The sequence below is a fragment of the Pongo pygmaeus genome, chromosome 23 (genome assembly GCF_028885625.2).
Source record: "Pongo pygmaeus isolate AG05252 chromosome 23, NHGRI_mPonPyg2-v2.0_pri, whole genome shotgun sequence".
In the NCBI taxonomy this organism is placed as follows: Eukaryota; Metazoa; Chordata; class Mammalia; order Primates; family Hominidae; genus Pongo; species Pongo pygmaeus.
The window spans coordinates 50309564-50327742 of record NC_085931.1 but is presented as its reverse complement, the minus strand read 5'-3'; the positions used below and the strand labels follow the sequence as shown (position 1 = coordinate 50327742).

Here is an 18179-nt window from a genome sequence, read left to right as displayed (position 1 = left end):
TGCCTTTTACTTAGATGATGAGCACAGAGAAAGGAGGAGATTTGGTGGGAAGATTCATGCGTTAATTCGACAATCCTCAATAGAGCACTTAGTACATGCCAGGTAAGCAGGGACAAGAGCACTGCCCTTATGAGACTTCCACATTCGGTGAGGAGAGATAAGTAATAAATAAACTAGTAAGTATGTCAGGTGGTGACAAGTGCTATGGAGGAAAACAAAGTGGAGGTGGGCTGCCTTTTTTTTTTTTTTTTTTTTGAGATGGAGTTTTGCTCTTGTCGCCCAGGCTGGAGTGCAATGGCACGATCTCGGCTCACCGCAACCTCCACCTCCTGGGTTCAAGAGAGTCTCCTGCCTCAGCCTCCTGAGTAGCTGGGATTACACACACACAACACCACGCCCGGCTACTTTTTTTTTTTTTTTTTTTTTGAGACAGGGTCTCACTCTGTCACCCAGGCTGGAGTGCAGTGACGCAACCACAGCTCACTGAAGCCTTGACCTCCCAGGCTCAGGTGATTCTCCCACTTCGGTCTCCCGAGTAGCTGGGACTACAGGTGTGCCACCACACCTGGCTAATTTTCCATTTTGTTTTTTGTAGAGACAAGGTTTTGCCATGTTGTCCAGGCTGGTCTCAAACTCCTGGGCTCAACTGATCTGACCGCCTTGGCTTCCCAAAGTGCTAGGATTACAAATATGAGCCACTTGGCCAGGCATGGGAGGCCGAGGCAGGTGGATCACGAGGTCAGGAGATCGAGACCATCCTGGCTAACACAGCGAAACCCTGTCTCTACTAAAAAATACAAAAAATTGGCCTGGCCTGGTGGCGGGTGCCTGTAGTCCCAGCTACTCGGGAGGCTGAGGCAGGAGAATGGCGTGAACCCAGGAGGCGGAGCTTGCAGTGAGCCGAGATCGAGCCATTGCACTCCAGCCTGGGTGACAGAGAGAGACTCTGTCTCAAAACAAAAACAAAAACAAATATGAGCCACTGTGCCTGGTCGGGGGTGCCTTTTTAAAAGGCATGACCAGGGATGAACCCATTGCAAAGGTTTCAGATCTCCCCCAGAGATCTGAGGTGGAGCAGGGAGAGCATTTCAGGCAGAGGCAACAGCAAGTGCAAAGGCCCTGAGGCAGGAATGTGCTAGGTGTGTTCTAGGAACAGCAAGGAGGCCAGCGTGGCTGAAGCACTGGGGAGGGTAGCAAGCTATGGGATGAGAGAAGTAGCAAGGCAGATCCCTGGGGTCTTCACGGGAGATGTCAACCAGACATCTCAGAGTAAAGGCAGTTGGATATACCAGTAGCTGACCTGAGGGGTGTGCACTTGAGAACAGTCAGAATGTGGTGGGTATTTAAAGCTGTGAGACCAGATGGACCACCAAGGAAGCAAGTGTGGATGGAGGATGAACCTGCGAGTCCTCTACATTGACATTGAGGGCACAATCCCTGCTACTGTTCAATCGATATAACTTTTTTTTTTTTTTTTTGAGACAGGGTCTCACTCTGTCACCCAGGCTGGAGTGCAGCGCTGTGATCTTGGCTTCCTGCAAGCTCTGCCTCCCGAGTTCAAGCAATCTGCCCACCTCAGCCTCCCAAAGTGCTGGGATTACAGAAGTGAGTCATCCCGTCCAGCGATGTAACTTTTGAAAAACCTTGAGGAAAAGCGCATTCAATTCTGCATGAGATCTCTCAAACATTTGAAGTCGCATTTCTAGGTCACATAATTGGGACAGGGTTTGGGAAGACCCCAGCGCTGGATAAGCACAAAGAACAGATGGGTAACCAAAGCCGAAGCCTTTGCTGATCCAGAAGCATGCACAGCTGGGGGAACTTTCACATCAAAAACAGGCTTTAAGGATTATGTGAGTGACCGCAAATGTATAAAAATAGTTTAACAAAAGGCAGCAAAGAGGCTAAGACCATGGTTTTAAAGCTGGACTTGCTACTGGTCAAGTCAGGCACTGCACAGGTATAACTGTGCTGGGCCACTTCTCCTGTCTGGCCCAGCTCCTCATCTGTAAAATGGGAGCATCTTAGTGCCCCATCACAGGTGTTGAAAGAAGTGAACAAGGCCGGGCACGGTGGCTCACGCCTGTCATCCCAGCACTTTGGGAGGCCGAGGGGGCACGGATCACCTGAGGTCAGGAGTTCAAAACCAGCCTGGCCAACATGGCAAAACCCTGTCTCTACTAAAAGTACAAAAATTAGCCAGGCATGGTGGCGCATGCCTGTAATCCCAGCTACTCGGGAGGCTGAAGCAGGAGAATCATTTGAACCTGGAAGGCGGAGGTTGCAGTGAGCTGAGACTGCGCCACTGCACTACAGCCTGGATTGCACCATTGTACTCCAGCCTGGGTGACAGAGCGAGACTCTGTCTCAAAACAACAACAACAACAACCAAAAAAAAAGAAAAAGAAAAGAAAAGGAGGCCGGGCACAGTGGCTCACACCTGTAATCCCAGCACTTTGGGAGGCCGAGGTGGGCAGATCACAAGGTCAGGAGATCGAGACCATCCTGGCTAACACGGCGAAACCCCGTCTCTACTAAAAATACAAAAACAAAATTAGCCAGGTGTGGTGGCGGGTGCCTGTAGTCCCAGCTACTCGGGAGGCTGAGGCAGGAGAATGGCGTGAACTGGGAGGGGGAGCTTGCAGTGAGCCGAGATTGCACCACTGCACTCCAGCCTGGGCGACAGAGCAAGACTCCATCTGAAAGAAAAAAAGAAAAAAGAAAAGAAGTGAACTAGACAGTGCTTTACAAAGTACGTAGCATAGCTCAGGCCCATAGTCAAGTGTAGCTATCTAATTGACAAGGAGACTAAAAGGAGAAGAAAAAAGATTCAGAATAAAATAAAGGGGAGATGGAGAGGGGCCAGAATCAGTGCGCTGAGCAGGACTGCACTCATGGGCATGGGACCCATACAGTCGAACAGCGCCCTGCTCTCAGAATAGGCCTAGCATTTGGTTGAATGCGCTGCATTAATTTCTGTTTGAATTTCACCATCTTGAAATTCTTCGTCATTTTATATTTGAACTTGTGTTTTATAAAGGAAGTCCAGTGGGACAAAGAAGCATATGCACCAGCAGGCTCAGACCAGCAAGGATGACAGGCGGTGGGCAGCAGAGTTGCCTAGCAATTGGCCTGGCCACCCTGTGTGCACCCACATGGCTGGACAGTTTGCGACACTGTGGGGCTGTGTGGGGACAGTGGGGGCCAGGATCTGTGCCCAGATTGGTGGCAGCAGCAGAAGAAACTGGTGTGGGTGTAATGGCTCCATGCCATTACAGGCTCCGTGGTAGGAGAAGAGACTCCACGTGAAACAGCCCTTGCCTGTAACATCTGCACAAATATAGCTCACAGCCTAAATGCTGGGACAGGTACTGGCAGCAGTCAGGCAGTAAATCTTGTCAGTAAGTTATTACAACATGGAAACATACACATGGATGTTGCAATAAAGCACGTCAGGGAGCTGTTAGGATTCTTCAAAGAGTTTTAGAATTTTTGGTTTTTGCCCTGGCATCCATGGGGATGCTAGGAAAAAAAAAAAAGAATCTCTGGTTTTGAAAATTGCTGCAGGCCAGGCACAGTGGCTCATGCCTGTAATCCCAGTACTTGGGAGGCTGAGGCACAAGAATTGCTTAAACCTGGGAGGTGGAGGTTGCAGGGAGGCGAGATCATGTCATTTCACTCTAGCCTGGACAACAGAGCAAGATTCAGTCTCAACCAACCAACCAACCAACCAAACAAAAACAAACAAAAAAGCCTGCTGCAATATTGCAAATATCCACAGTCTTAGAAATAAAAATTAAATGTATAGATCATCATATTCTACAGAAAATAATTCTATTTTATGTGCAGCTTACTCTGAAGGCAGTTTTAAAACTAAGCTTTCCTTGTAATCGAAGACCCAGCAATCAAATGCATAAACAGATCATTAAAATTGTATAGAAATCATGAAGTAACTTTCAGTTTCTTGTACAACCTTTACAAGTTATAGAAAATGTCAAAGAAAACATTAAAACATTGTTGTATAAGTTTACATTTAAAATTAAATCAGACACATATGAAACTGATTTATATGAATAGTTAAATCTTTTTTTTTTTTTTTTAAATGGAGTCTCACTCTGTCGCCCAGGCTGGAGTGCAGTGGCGCAATCTTGGCTCACTGCAACCTCTGCCTCCTGGGTTCAAGCGATTCTCCTGCCTCAGTCTCCTGAGTAGCTGGGATTACAGGTGCGCACCACCATGCCTGGGTAATTTTTGTATTTTTAGTAGACACAGGGTTTCTCCATGTTGGTCAGGCTGGTCTCGATCTCCCGACCTCAGGTGATCCGCCTGCCTCGGCCTCCCAAAGTGCTGAGATTACAGGCATGAGCCACCATGCCCAGCCTAATTTTAGTTTTTTTTTTTTTTTTGTAGAGACGGGGTTTCACCATGTTGGCCAGGCTGGTCTCAAACTCCTGACCTCAAGTGATCCTCCTGCCTCCGCCTCCCAAAGTGTTGAGATTATAGGCGTGAGCCACCGCGCCCGGCCTCCGTTCGTTTGCAGATCTGTGCCTTCTTCAAATACATCTGGACTTCTCCATTCTCTCACGGTCATGACCTGTCTCTTGACTGCCATCTGCCCAGCAGAGTGGTCTTTTGAGAGCATGCACGGTTGTGGTCACCCACCGTTCATGGCTTTACAGAGGCCTCCAGGCCCTACACTGTGGGATCCATGAGCACCTTCTGGCCTGTCCTTCCTCGTTCTCCTCTCTCTCCCTTCTGTGCATCCACTGCACCTGCCTTCCACCACTTCCAAGCTCTTTCCCAGTCGGGGACCCCTAGTCCTGGGTCCTCCTTGCAGAACTCACCAGCTTGGATAACTCACCAGCCCACCCGCTCACATCCAACCCTTGCTCATGGAGAGCGCTTGAGTCAAGGGTCCACCTGTTCAACCAGTGGTGGTTGATTTAGTCGGGGTGATCTAAATTGCATCGCATATTCTCTCCAACCCACTCCAGCACTTAGCACAATTGATATTTTTGCTTGCATGTTTAGTTAACACCATTTCTCCCACTGTGTGATCATCTCCAAGAGGGCACTGTCTACCTCCTTTGGTGTTGAACTCCTAGCGCCTAGCAAGTTTCTGGTACTTTACAGGCTCTGGGTAAATTTTTTGCCAGCTCAGGGCAACTAAATTTAATTTTTTTTTTTTTTTGAGACGGAGTCTCACTCTGTCACCAGGCTGGAGTGCAGTGGTGTGATCTTGGCTCACTGCAACCTCTGCCTCTCGAGTTCAAGTGATTCTCCTGCCTCAGCCTCCAGAGTAGCTGGGGCTAGAGGTGCTGGCCACCACACCCAGCTAATTTTTTTTTTTTTTTTTTTTTTTTGAGATGGAGTTTTGCTCTTATTGCCCAGGCCTGGAGTGCAATGGCACGGTCGGCTCACCACAACCTCCGCCTCCTGGATTCAAGCAATTCTCCTGGCTCAGCCTCCCAAGTAGCTGGGATCACAGGCGTGTGCCACCACGCCTGGCTAATTTTGTATTTTTAGTAGAGACAAGGTTTCTCAATTTTGGTCAGGCTGGTCTCGAACTCCCGACCTCAGGTGATCTGCCCACCTCAGCCTCCCAAAGTGCTGGGATTACAGGTGTGAGCCACTGCATCCAGCCAGGCCCAGCTAATTTTGTCTTTTTAGCAGAGACGGGGTTTTACCATGTTGGCCAGGATGGTCTCGATCTCTTGACCTCGTGATCCGCCTGCCTAGGCTGCCCAAAGTGCTAGGATTATAGGTGTGAGCCACTGTGACCGGGTTAATTTTTTGTTTTGTTTTGTTTAGACACGGGGTCTCACTATGTTGACCAGGCTGGTCTCAAACTCCTAGGCTCAAGCAATCCTCCCAGCTTGGCCTCCCAAAGTGCTGGGATTACAGGCATGTGCCATGGCACCCAGCTAAAGGCCAGTAAATTTAAAAACCATGTCTTGTAAAACATGTGTACGTAAAAGCATGGAAATGGTCTGGAAGGAATGAGGCCAAGCACCTAATCTTGTTTACTCCTGGTGGTTGGGGAAGGAATCAGGATAGGAAATGGTGATGGGGCATGTATGTGGACATGTGCACATGTAAGCTAAGAGACTCTGGCTTCAACTGTAATGATTTTCCTTTTTTTTTTTTTTTTTTTTAAAGACGGATTTTTGCTCTTGATGCCCAGGCTGGAGTGCAATGGCACGATCTTAGCTCACTGCAACCTCTGCCTCCCGGGTTCAAGTGATTCTCCTGCCTCAGCCTCCCAAGTAGCTGGGATTACAGGCATCCGCCACCACACCCGGCTAATTTTTTTTTTTTTTTGTATTTTTGGTAGAGACAGGTTTTCACCATGTGGGTCAGGCTGGTCTTGAACTCCTAACCTCAGATGATCCACCCACCTTGGCCTCCCAAAGTGTTGGGATTACAGGCATGAGCCACTGCACCCGGCCAATTTTACTTTTTAAAAAGATAATATATTCATAGGTTCATTGTGTAATGAAAAATTAACAAACAATAATAACCAAGTAAGACATGGCCTGTCTAAGGAGACAAACGGGATGGAGCATCCAAGCCAAAGGCAGCATGAAGAACAAAGAAACACGGTGACACGCTTGCAATCGCTGGTGGGTTCTGAGTCTTCACTTTATTACGATGTCACCAGAAGTCACCACCTTCACTTGGTTCACCACAGATGGATGGATGTCATAAAGGAGGGTGCCACAGGGCCACTGGATTCACTCGAGACTTAACCAGGTGGTGGGGGGGCCTAGAGTGGGGGCCCAGGATGGGGACCGCCCTTCACCGCACACACACGCACACACACACACAGATATATTTGTGGAGCCTTATATTATACATCTTATATATAGAAAATATATATATTTATACTATACACAGGCAGTAACGCTGCGGGAGGGGCCGGGGCACCGACAAGGGCTGTGCGCACCAGGACATGGGGAGTGTCAGGTCAAGTGCATCACTGGGAGGCAGCCGGCCCAATCCCTTCTCCCATAAACTCCCAGGAGGGGCATTCCCCCTTTCGTGCTCCTTAGAGAATCAAAGGGGTCTTGGGCCAAGGTTAGGGGTCTCCCAGGGCTAACAGGCAGGGGGTCTCAGTTACATGGGGAAATCTGGGATCCCCGAGGCTTTGAAGATCAAGAATCACCAGGGAAGGATGGAGTAGGGAACTAACGTCAGTCCCCTGGGAATTAGCCCCTCAACTGCGACACCCCCAGGTGGATAGGAGCCGTGCAGGCAGGACAGTCTGTGACTGCCCGGGATGAGCCAACTCAGAAGGCAGAAGACCTGACTCCTGAACCTCTCCCTCCGTGCTTGACCTTGGACAAGTCGCTGTCTCCCTACTCCAGACTCTGCCAACTCTAAGCGTCCTTGCGACTCTATGCTTACATGAAACCTTTTTTCCTGGGCCCTCTCTTGTGCTTGATGGGGAGGAGGGAGCCACCCTGCAGGGTCCAGCTGCAGGAGGGCCCTTCTCCAAGGGAAGCTTTGGGAGCAAGGGAGAAGCAGGGGAGGCCAGCTGGGAGGAAAGGGGATACCAGACAGAGTTGGGCCTGGGGTCCCCCAGGGGCGGTCCTCTGCCAACAGAAGGAGCGAGCTTCCCCATGAACCTCCCAGGGCAGAGTCAGGAGCCCTGGGTCCCATCCAAATCCCACCCTCCATCTCTCACCCTCTCTCATATCCATCCTGGGCAGGCCCCTGCCAGAGCCCAGCCTAATGGGGAAGATCATGCCTGGGAGGGCTTCTGGGCTGAACCTGGGAAGAGTGAGGGATTCTTCGTGAAATGACTCAGCACCCCCCATTCCTGGCAGGAGTCTTGACAACTTTCCCTGCCTAGGGTGGCAGGCAGGGCCTGTCACAAACACCCAAGATGGAGTTAAGCTTACCTGGTACCCTGCCCTCCGGCTGAGGATCACCAGCAGCTGGCTGGTGCCCAAGGAGAAACAGATGGGCAGTACCCTGAGGTCTCCTAGTGCCCATCAGCAGGAGAGGCTTTTGGTGGACAGTGGGTGAGGGTCAGAACATCTCACAGCCTCTTGTGGTGGGCACAGAACTTCACTCTGCCATAAACACTCTTGCACTCACTCACACCCTCACCTTTGGCCTGGTACAGGTTTTACTCTTCAGGCCAACAGATAACCTGCCCTCATGCTGGTCCCATTTGGGCCACCTGGCGGGAGGGATTGTGGACAGAGCCCCTTCCCTGGATTGGAAAATGAAATCAGCAACAACTAGCTGTCACTCAGCTGGCTGGGGTCCTCTCCATCACTGCTGTCCCTTGGGAGGACTTGGACAGACCTGAGTTTAGATCTGTGTTCCACTGCCAACTCGCCTATGCTTGCCGAGCCTCAGTTTCCCTTCTGTTAAATGGGGACAATGGCGCTACTTCTCTGCTTAGGACTTCCTCCTCTTTCCCTTAACTCTGGCCCAGCTTTAGGGCCATCGAAGCAGGGACCACCTATGCCCTTGGTATCCCCAGCACAGGGGCCAGATAACTGCTGAGTGAGTAAGCAGGTGAGGGATTGCCTGCCTCTTAGGATTCTTAGAGGGGGGATGGGGGGATGGTGGTGGAAACACCCAGCACTGGGCCCATCCACCACCTGCTCTGCTCTGCTCCCTGAGGGACGGGCCAGTGGACACTGGGTGGACAGGGGGATGGGCCCCCAGTGCTCTCCCACACCTCCCTGTCCCTTATGGCTCAGTGAAGAGCCCACCTTGTGCAAGAATTGACCTGCCCCCGACTCAGAAGAGATTATGACCTCCTCAGGCCCCATGGCCCTCTTTGGGCCTTTGGGTCACCTGCCACCCTCTCCCCTACAGCCCATGGTCTTCCCTGGGCCTCCCATGCCTCAGGGGCTCTTGCCTGTGTCATCCTGGGGGCAGTGTCTCTCCACGGCTACAGCCCAGGAGCTGATTTGGCTGATTCCAAAGCCCTGTCCTTGCTGCTCTGCCTCCCATAGGGAGGCTGGCTCTGTAGTGGGCCTTCTGGAAGGCCAAGGAAACACCTCTCATGCGCTTGGCTGCTGCAGCCCCTGAACCCTGACTGGCCCCAGATGAGAGGAGAGGTGACATAGTGTCCCAGATCAGTTCTGTTTCCTGGGAGGTCACAAGGGCAGGAAATCGAGGCACCTGCTGGGCAGCTGGGGCCAAGAAACCCGGGCATCAGGCCCAGCTTTGCCACTCACTCACCATGACCTCGGGCCAGTCACACACTCATCTGTGCCTTGTTGTCCACCCAGCCCTAGGTAAGGGCTTAGTGAGCCCTCCTAGAGGCAAGGACAGTGATCAGTCCTTTGAGAGACCACAAAGGGGTTTGCTGGAGCCCCCTGGAACAAGCGTCTGTGGGATACGCAGAGCACAGAGCAGCACCTGGGGCGAGCCCTCTTGGAGGAGGCCAAGGGCCAGGGGTAGGACCAGGGGGATGTAGGTGGAGGGACCCGGAGGTGGGGCTGTCCCCAGGGGAGGAGGAACAGCTGGGGCAGAACAGGCCCTTGGCTTGCAGCAGAATCAGGGTGTCTCAAGGGGCTGAGGGCCCCAAGGCCTCCCAGAATGACAGTAACACTGAGCAGGAAAGCCCCAAGCGTGGGGATGGGAGGAGGTGGGTGGCCAGGGAAGAGCACGTGGTCTGCAGTCGGGCAGCCTGGGTTTGGCCCCACCTCTATCACTAGCTGCCTGAGTGACTCTGGGCAAGTAATCTTGACCTCTCCAGACCTGTTTCCTCAACCATAAAATGGAGACAGCCCTGACACTCTTAGCAGGACTGCCAGAGCAGGGTGACAGCCCCCAGTGTCCTGTGGGTGTTCACACTCACCCTATGACCAAGCCACGGTGTAGCCACACTTCCCAGCATTATCTGGGTCTGTCTTTCCCACCATTCTGGCCTCTGGTACCACCAGGGCTTCCTCCACAGCTCATCGCTCCCCTTTCCAGAGGCCATTTCTGCCAATTTCACCATCCATGCCCAGCACAGGCCGGATGCCCAGTAGACGCTCAAGGAATGCTTGATGACACAATGTATGAATGCAAATACCCCTGGCCCCCACCCTCTAGGCCCCTGCGGGGCACATGCCCTGGGATATACTTGCACACACGTAGACAGTCCCCAACACTGGACTGCCCCACCACTGCCCCGAGCTACCCTGGACCTCAGTGGGACAAGGCAGAGGCTGATGAGACACTGGGCAGGGCAGCCTGGGCGGGAGCAGGGGCTGGGTGTGGAGGGAAGGGACAGATGGGGGAGGGGGCGGGGGCAGGCGGTCACTGTGGGTCAATAGCCCTGCGACTGGTAGCCCTGGGGCTCGGTATCGAAGGTGTTGGCCGGCTGCTGGTAGGTGCCGCCCATACCGGCGGGATCCGGCCCAGTGCTGGGCTCCACGTAGGGCGCGTAAGGCATGCTGGAGTCCTGGCTGGGGTCCATGTAGTCCTGGGAGAAGAGGGCTGAGTCGGCGCCAATCTGGTACCGCTGGAAGGCCAGCACAGCCTGGCCCGCCTGGGGACGAACGCCGGCGAGGACAAGGACAGGTGGGAGGGGGTGGTTAGGGGAGAGACAGACAAGAGCACTGGGTTAGTGGCGGTTAATTCACAGGACACAGGCAGGAGAGGGTTAAAGATCCTCAAAGCACCAAACATGAGACCAAGCTTGGCTGTGGAGAAGGAAGGCTGTTCTCACAGCCACCCCCGGAAATGCCCAGAACCATATAATCCAGCCAGAAAGTACTCCAGAAGTCCACTGCCCCTGTCTCCCAATCCCAGATGTCAGTCTGGGCTACCAAAAGTTCTAGATCTCCATTATGGAGCATTAAGATGGCTCAAAGGCTCACAACAGCCTCCTTGAAAAAAGCTTCTCAGCGGGACCAAGGACTGTTGGCATCTCCTAAGAGCCATTCTTTTGTCTCTCTTGCAGCTAGGCATGGCCATGTGACTACGTTTTGGCCAATGGGGTACCCTCATGTTCTTTGTCCCACCCTCTGACCTGATGCCTGGAACGCAGATGTGATGGCTGGAGCTCTAGTTGCCAAAAGGGACCATAAAGACCAAGAGCCAAGCCTGTAGGAATGAAAGATGCCTGGGGGCCAGGCACTGCGGCTCATGCCTGTAATCCCACAACTTTGATAGGCCAAGGCGGGAGGATCGCTTGAGGCCAGGAGATCAAGACCAGCCTGGGCTAAAATATGCACCTCTGGCATATTGACTATGTTGAGTTAAAGGCACTTGAAACAGCAGGCACAATAACAATCTGATCTTCTTCTTGAAAGCAGGAGAGGCCAGGCCCGACAACTCATGCCTGCAATCCCAGCACTTTGAGAGGCCAAGGTGGGCAGACTATTTGAGGTCAGGAGTTTGAGACCAGCCTGGCCAACATGGTGAAACCCCATCTCTACTAAAAATAAAAAAATTAGCTGGGCATGGTGGCATCACCTGTAATCCCAGCTACTCGGGAGGTGAGGCATGAGAATCGCTTGAACCAGAGGCAGAGGTTGCAGTGTCCTGAGACAGCACCACTGCACTCCAGCCTGGGCGACAGAGTGAGACTGTCTCAAAAAAAAAAAAAGGCCAGCTTGGGCAACGTAGCAAGACTCCATCTCTACCAAAAAAAATCCACAAAAAACAAATTAGCCAGGCATAGTGGTGCTGGCCTGTAGTCCCAGCTACTCAGGAGGCTGAGGTGGGAGGATTGCCTGAGCCTATGAGTTCGAAGCTGCAGTGAGCTATGATCCAGCCTGGGCAACAGAGTGAGACCCTGTCTCTAAAAAAAAAAGGAAAGATGCCTGGGTCACTGAAGACCTCTGGAGCCAGTATGCCAGCCCTGGACCACTTCCACAGCCTTGGACTTTGTTGAAATCACTGTTATTTGGGATTTCTGTCACCTGCTGCTGAACCTAATTCTAAGTGAGAAACTGAGTTAAATAGAGTGAAACAAGTTTCAGGATCATCTGACTTGGCAGAGCCCTGACTATTCAATGTGACCGCGCCTAGCCTGAAGCCCCCCCCTTTTTTTTTTCACAGATCTCAGATTGGGAAAGACTTGTCTACAGCACACATGCATGGTTAGGAAATTATTTTTCAATAAAAGCAATTACATTGTTATTAAGGACAATGACACTGACCACACTGAGCTAAGTCACAGTTTAAGTAAATCAAACTTGTCATTAGAAAAGCAGCTTAGAGGTTTATTGCAAAAGCCTTCTCCAGAAACTTTCCCGTCCCAGGGAATCTGCCTGTGATGGGAATGTGCTGATACTCTCCAGACCCCTGTTTTAGGGCTGGGAAGATTGAGGCCTAGAAAAGGAAGTGCCCGTGGCAGAGTTACTGCTAGAACCCATCCCTAAACATGGGGTCCTATCCCTTCCCAGGTCAGGGCGCCCTCACCTCCTTCCCTTTGATTGGCCCCTGACAAGGCACTAAGTCAACCAACAACCTAAAAGAGCCACTTAGTGAAGAGGTAGAGAGTAAATATACCTAGTGTTTTATTCCACAAAGTTCCAGAAACCCAGTGACTGGGCATTTCCTTTTTTTTTCTTTTTTTCTTTTTTTTCTTCTTTTTTTGAGACAGAGCCTCGCTCTGTCACCCAGGATGGGGTGCAATGGCACAACCTTGGCTCACTGCAACCTCTGCCTCCTGGGTCCAAGTGATTCTCCTACCTCAGCCTCCCAAGTAGCTGGGATTACAGGCACCCACCACCACACCAAGCTAATTTTTGTATTTTTAGTAGAGACGGGGTTTTGCCATGTTGGCCAGGCTGGTCTCGAACTCCTGACCTCAGGTGATCCGCCCGCCTTGGCCACCCAAAGTGCTGGGATCACAGGCATGAGCCACCACGCCCAGCTAGGACATTACCTTTTGATTGTACTCATTGACCAAAGTTCTGAGGGGAAGCACTTTCTGGGAGGTGGGCATTTAAAGCAAAGTGCCAGAGCCTTGGGAAAGACAGACCAGGTCTAAAGAAATTGGGCTAAGGGATAAGGTGTGGCCCTCTGGGGTTTCCCAGTATGTTGGCATGAGGTCCTGGCTGCTGGGGGCTCAGACGCCAGAGCCTGAAGAAGCAGGGGAGGTGAAGAGCCCCCTGAGGGTACACTTGAGCCCTGGCCAGCCCACAGGGACTGACCGAATGAACCTTGAGAGCAATGTCTGTAGACTCGGTTCTCCCCGAGCTCCCTGGCTCTACTATCCAGGCTGGTTTCCTGTACAGAGGCAGAGGGCTGGAGCAGATGACCCCTACTGATCCTTCTAGGGAGAAGCCTCTGGCTGTAGGCACTCATACTGTGTCTGTGGTCAGCTCTCTGCCCTCACTAAGTCAAAGCTTCATTTGGGCAACCAGTTTAAGGGGCCACAAGACAGGAGCAAAGCAGAGGCCTGGGCCCCCACTGGCCTGGGCAGGGAGGATGGGAGTTCTGCTGAGAGCCCAGGGACCTGGTGGTCCCCTGGCCCCACTTTCTCAGTGTAGGTGCCCTCTCTGCAGCATCTCCAGTGTGCAGCAGGCAGTTTGCGTCTGCACTGGGATGCCTCCAGTGCCAGGAAGCTCACTCTCGGTGTGCTCAGGCCCTTGCAGGGTTGAGGCATTGCTTTGGGGAACTGTCTGTGCTCCACCAGCCTCCTCAACTCCAGCAGAGAGTGGAGGAATGGGTGAGTTCCTGCCCAGGCAGCTGGGGTCCCCAAGGAGGAAACCTGTGTAGAACCAGAGACCAAAATCCTTTGGAGGAACAAGGATTCATCACATGAGAGTTACTCTCAAAGTAGACATTCTGGAGGTGCCCCTGACTCTCTGGAGAGAAGAATGAATGAATGAATGAATGAATGAATGAACAAAAGAGCTTACATTTATTGAGCATGCTTGTGCTAAGCCCTGTGCTGGCCTTTGTTTCACTGGCACGACAGCCTTGAGAGGTAGGTCCATTATCACCCCTCAGTTCAGGTAAGTGGACTGAGGCTGAGAGAGGTGCACGGGTTTGTCAGGGTCACACAGCACATGAGGACAGAGCCAGACCAGGAGTCCTCTGACATCCTCGGCCAGGATGCTCACCCTGAGGACAGTGAGGTCACTCTTCACACCGCTGTGAAGGGAGAGGCTATTGCTCTGCACCCACAGCTCAGCAATGGGGACCATGAACGCCTCCAGGCAGCCCATGTATGGGGCCACTACCAACCTGGTAACTGTCCACGGATGTCCATTTGGAAGAGATATTGATGTGTTTGTTTTCTCCTCCCCAGCCTGTGGGCTCCTGGAGCCAAGGACCCCACCTAATTCATCACTAGGCACAAAACAGCTGCTCAATAAATGTTTACTGAATGAATGAACGCATGAAGAATCAACAAAGGACGCAGTGAAGGAATGAATGAGTCAGTGGAGAACCTGAATTGGTTCCTCAAGCCAGCCTTCCACTGCCCCGCAAGCCCTGCATCTTGGACATTTCTGGCACTAGGCTGCTCCTGCCACCTCACTGCCAGGGGCGATACAGGGCTGCCGGCCTCTGCAAGCCGGGGAGGCCTACGGCTGTGCCGAGGCGGGGAACAGTGTGCTGTACTCCTCCTGGAAGCTTAGGTCCTTGAATCTCCGCACGGCCAGGGCTGCGGTCAGGCTCTGCCAGGAGAGAGCACGGGTGAGGCCAGTGGGGAAGAGCTGGAGAGATGCCAGGAGGGAGGCTGGCTTCAGGGGGCCGGGCAGGCACCTGTTGGTCAGGTACTTCAGACCCATGGCTAGAAATCATCCACTACTCCTCTGTGAGCCCCGCCCCTAAACTCCTCCCTGTAGGCTAGGTGGTCCCCACTCCTGGGGCACCTTCTCTGGACTGAGATCCCCTGGGGTCACCTGGTTCTTCCTACCCAGCCTTGAGGACACCGAGGGCTGGAGCAGCCAAGGCTGGCCCACTAGGGCCTGAACCACGGGTCTCCCCCTCCAAATGCTATCTTCTAATATTGTTGGGGAGATGGGTGTACCCCCCAAAAATGGATATCCAGGGGCCCTCAAAAAGAAAAAAGACATCAACCCGGGGCAAACCCAGGAGGATGGGGGAAACAGGGGTGGCTGGCGGCCTGTATGTAGCCTCAAGAGTCTCCTTGCAGGAGCCTGGGCCCAGAACTGCTGGCCGGCCCAGAGGGGAGGCAACTGTGGCTTATGGGGAGGGCTCTTGGGATGGGGCTATGGAGCTGATGTGACCCTAGATCTCTGCAGAAGGGTGATTAGGAGAGAAGAAACAGAGATGACCCAGAGCAGTGGGAAAGAGGGGCCAGCCGAGCTGTTGTGCTGCCTGGCCCTCCAGCCTGCCAGCTCAGGGCCTCCTGGGCCCAGAGACATGCTTTGTTTGACACACACAATATATTGCTTCAACCTGAATAAACTTCCAACATATCAAGATCAGATTTCATGTAGAAATTCAGACTTCTGCCTTCTCTAGGTCCCTATTCCTGCTTGGCAGCCGCGCAGAAGTACCCTCTTAGGACAGGCACGCATGTGTCACCCGGCCTGCTCACGGCTCTCAGGCCCTGCCTGGCCCATGCGCATCTGATGTCGACACCTGTCTCCCCAAATCCTACCCCCTCATTTTACGGATGGGAAGACAGAGGCTGGGAAAATTAGAGGCAGCCCCGATCGGAACCAGGTCTCCTGACTCCTAGGCAGGGCTGCTTCCCAGCCTCAAACCCTGCAAGCCTCACTTTCCTGTCTAGGCCTCTGCTTTCTCATCTGTGAAAGGGGATAATAATCACCATTCACCCAGAGTGGTTTGGCGGGGGTGGTTCGTGACCCCCAGGAAGGCTGCTCTGCACCACAGTGAGGGTCTGCCATCTCCAGGGACCATGCTACCCCCAAGGGCTGTAGCCTCCTTGCTGAGGGAGGCAGCACCACTGTGAGCGCCGCAGAAACAGGCAGGCAGAAGAGGGAGCGAGGGTGGTGTGGGCTCCCAGAGGCAGAGCGGGTCCCAGGCTAGCGAAAGGCCACCCGTCCAGGGGCTCAGTGGGGAAAGGGGGCGAGTGTGGGCTGGTGGGCGGTGGCTGTACTCACCCAGGTGAAGATGGAGAAAAAGGAGAAGGCGATGGCAGCCCGGGCTGCGTCCGTCCCTTCGTTCAGCGGGTTGTCCTTGGGCTTGGAGACCTGCCACTGGTTGGCCAGGTAGCAGAATCCCACGAACCAGAGGAAAGCCCAGAAGGCTGGGGGGTCCCAGGACCGGGCAGAATGGGCAGTGCCACACGTGGGGGAGAGGGTGAGTGGGGAGAAAATGGGGAAGCCGAGGAACAGGGGGACATTCAAGAGTGCATCTCCCATGCTCCCCCACCCCCAAAGAGAGAGGCAAAGGGGGTAGGGGAAGAGAGAGGGGAGCCAAGAGAAGATGCAGGGGGGAGGAGACCACAGACAGGGCAGGGGCAGGGCCAGTCAGAGGAGAGCCACGGGCAGTGAGAGAAGAGGATGGAGGGAGAGACGGAGAGAGAAGGTAATCAACTCAGGCCGCATTTCTGCAGCCTCTGCCAAACCCCCATCTCCAGCCACACCCCTGACATGGGCCCCCCCGGTCCACCCCTGATGCCTGCAGCTCTGCAGGTAGGAAGACCCCAACCCCCAGGCTGCCAGACAAATGAGGTGTGGGGAGGAGGACGAGGCTGGGGCAAGGATGGCAGCTTTGCTGGGTGGGTCTGGGCTTCGACTTCTAACGTGCTGCGACCCCACAGAGCCCCAGGTTTAGCGAGGGGCTCACAGAGAGCCGAGCCTGGGGGCATCAGCAGTGGGAGCCTCATGGCCACACAATCTCCTGTGAGTGCCAAGGTCTCCCCAGAGAAGCCCAGACCTGCTCAGGACAAGGCATGCATCTGCCAAGCAGGTGAGGTGCCCACCTGGGGCCCAGCCCACCTCCCAGAGGCACTGCCAGGGAACCCTGAGGCTCTGCGGAAGTTTGAGAACCATTCATTTAGTTCTAGTTCCTTCTAAAACTAGGCCTCATGACCTGCCTTCAGCCTGGCTTATCCTGAGAGCTCCAGGCTTAGAACTAGAGGTTGGTCCCAGTCCAGGGACCCAAGCCTCGGAACAGCGAGGCTGAAGCCTTGGGTTCGGACCCCTGACTGAGAGCATCCACCAATCAGATTCCTGGAACTCACGGAGCAGAGGTCAGGGTGCCTCTGCCAAAGGCTGCTTCTGAAGGGCAAAGGGCAGCAGGTCAGGTTGGCTCCACAGGTCCAGGCCCTGGTCCTGCCAAGGTCTGGCTGGGAGGCGTGGGGAGGCTGAGGCTCCAGGGCCCCTGCTGTGCACTGGGCACCCAGTCACCGCCTTGCTTAGTCCTCATGAGGCTGCCCCAGGGAGGTGGCACAGAAGAGGCCACTGAAACATGGGCCAACCCATGGGGGCTGGCACATGCCCAGTGCCATCCATGGGTCCCTTAGACTAGAAGGAACTAGAATCCCATCCATGCCCCCCTGCCTGTGGGCAGCATGGGTTATTTTGGGGTCCCAGGCCCTGTCCTGGTCCCATCCTTCCTGCTGCCAGCCATGTGACCCTGAGTCCGTCCCTTCACCCGCCTGCACCTCATTTCCTCATCTGGAAAATGGGAAGAAGGGCGGCAGCCGCCTCCTACGGCCGGGACAATGCTCTGCAGACTCTGTGCAGGGGGTACCCGCTGGGTGGGGCTCACCCGAGACACCGATGTCGGACAGGACGGCTTTCTTGCGGTCCTTGACGCTGCTGATCTGCGGGAAGTACACGTCCAGGGCCAGGTACAGCAGGCAGGTGAGGAAGGCGAGCACGCCCACGGCCACGCCATAGCTGCAGGCGTTGGGGTTGCGGTTGTAGATGCAGAACTCCTCCCCCTCGGAGGCGCTGTTGAGGTAGCCCTCGTTCACGATGGAGCCGAACACCACTATGGAGAACAGCTGTCGGGGGCGGGGCCACACCTTAGACCTGGGCAGACCCCTGCCTCACACCACCCAGGGGACGGGGAGGCTGCCACCCTCGCCTGCTGCCTGGCCCTCCGTGAGCTACAAGACCTGGGTTAAGCAGGCATTTCAGAGGGGGGTCCCCAGAGAGGGAGGGCAACTTGCGTGGGTCACACAGCGCCAGGTGGGGGTCAATCATTCCTTTCTCAGCCACAGGCACTGAGGACTCTCTGACCACAGATGTGGCCCCTTCCAACACCCCTCAGCCAGGTCCTAAAGGTCTTCCTAGGCCCTGACACCAAGATAT

The 18179-nt window shown here is 53.9% G+C and overlaps 1 protein-coding gene across 3 annotated transcripts in view; it reads right to left on the bottom strand.

Moving 5' to 3' along the window:
* Positions 1 to 6619: 6619 nt before the first annotated feature.
* The window catches only part of SYNGR1 (synaptogyrin 1), a 34167-nt gene continuing 22607 nt past the window's right edge, over positions 6620 to 18179 (bottom strand). Inside the window, exons 2-4 of one of the 3 annotated variants that reach the window (XM_054470154.2) lie at positions 17632 to 17869; positions 16017 to 16162; positions 6620 to 10441 (exon numbers count right to left, since the gene is read on the bottom strand). In XM_054470154.2, coding sequence (XP_054326129.1) covers positions 10286 to 10441; positions 16017 to 16162; positions 17632 to 17869 — 540 coding nt within the window. In that variant the 3' untranslated portion in view covers positions 6620 to 10285. Of the gene's footprint in view, positions 10508 to 14284; positions 14598 to 16016; positions 16163 to 17631; positions 17870 to 18179 lie in introns of those variants that run through there. The other 2 variants (XM_054470153.2, XM_054470155.2) reach the window with 2 other exon arrangements.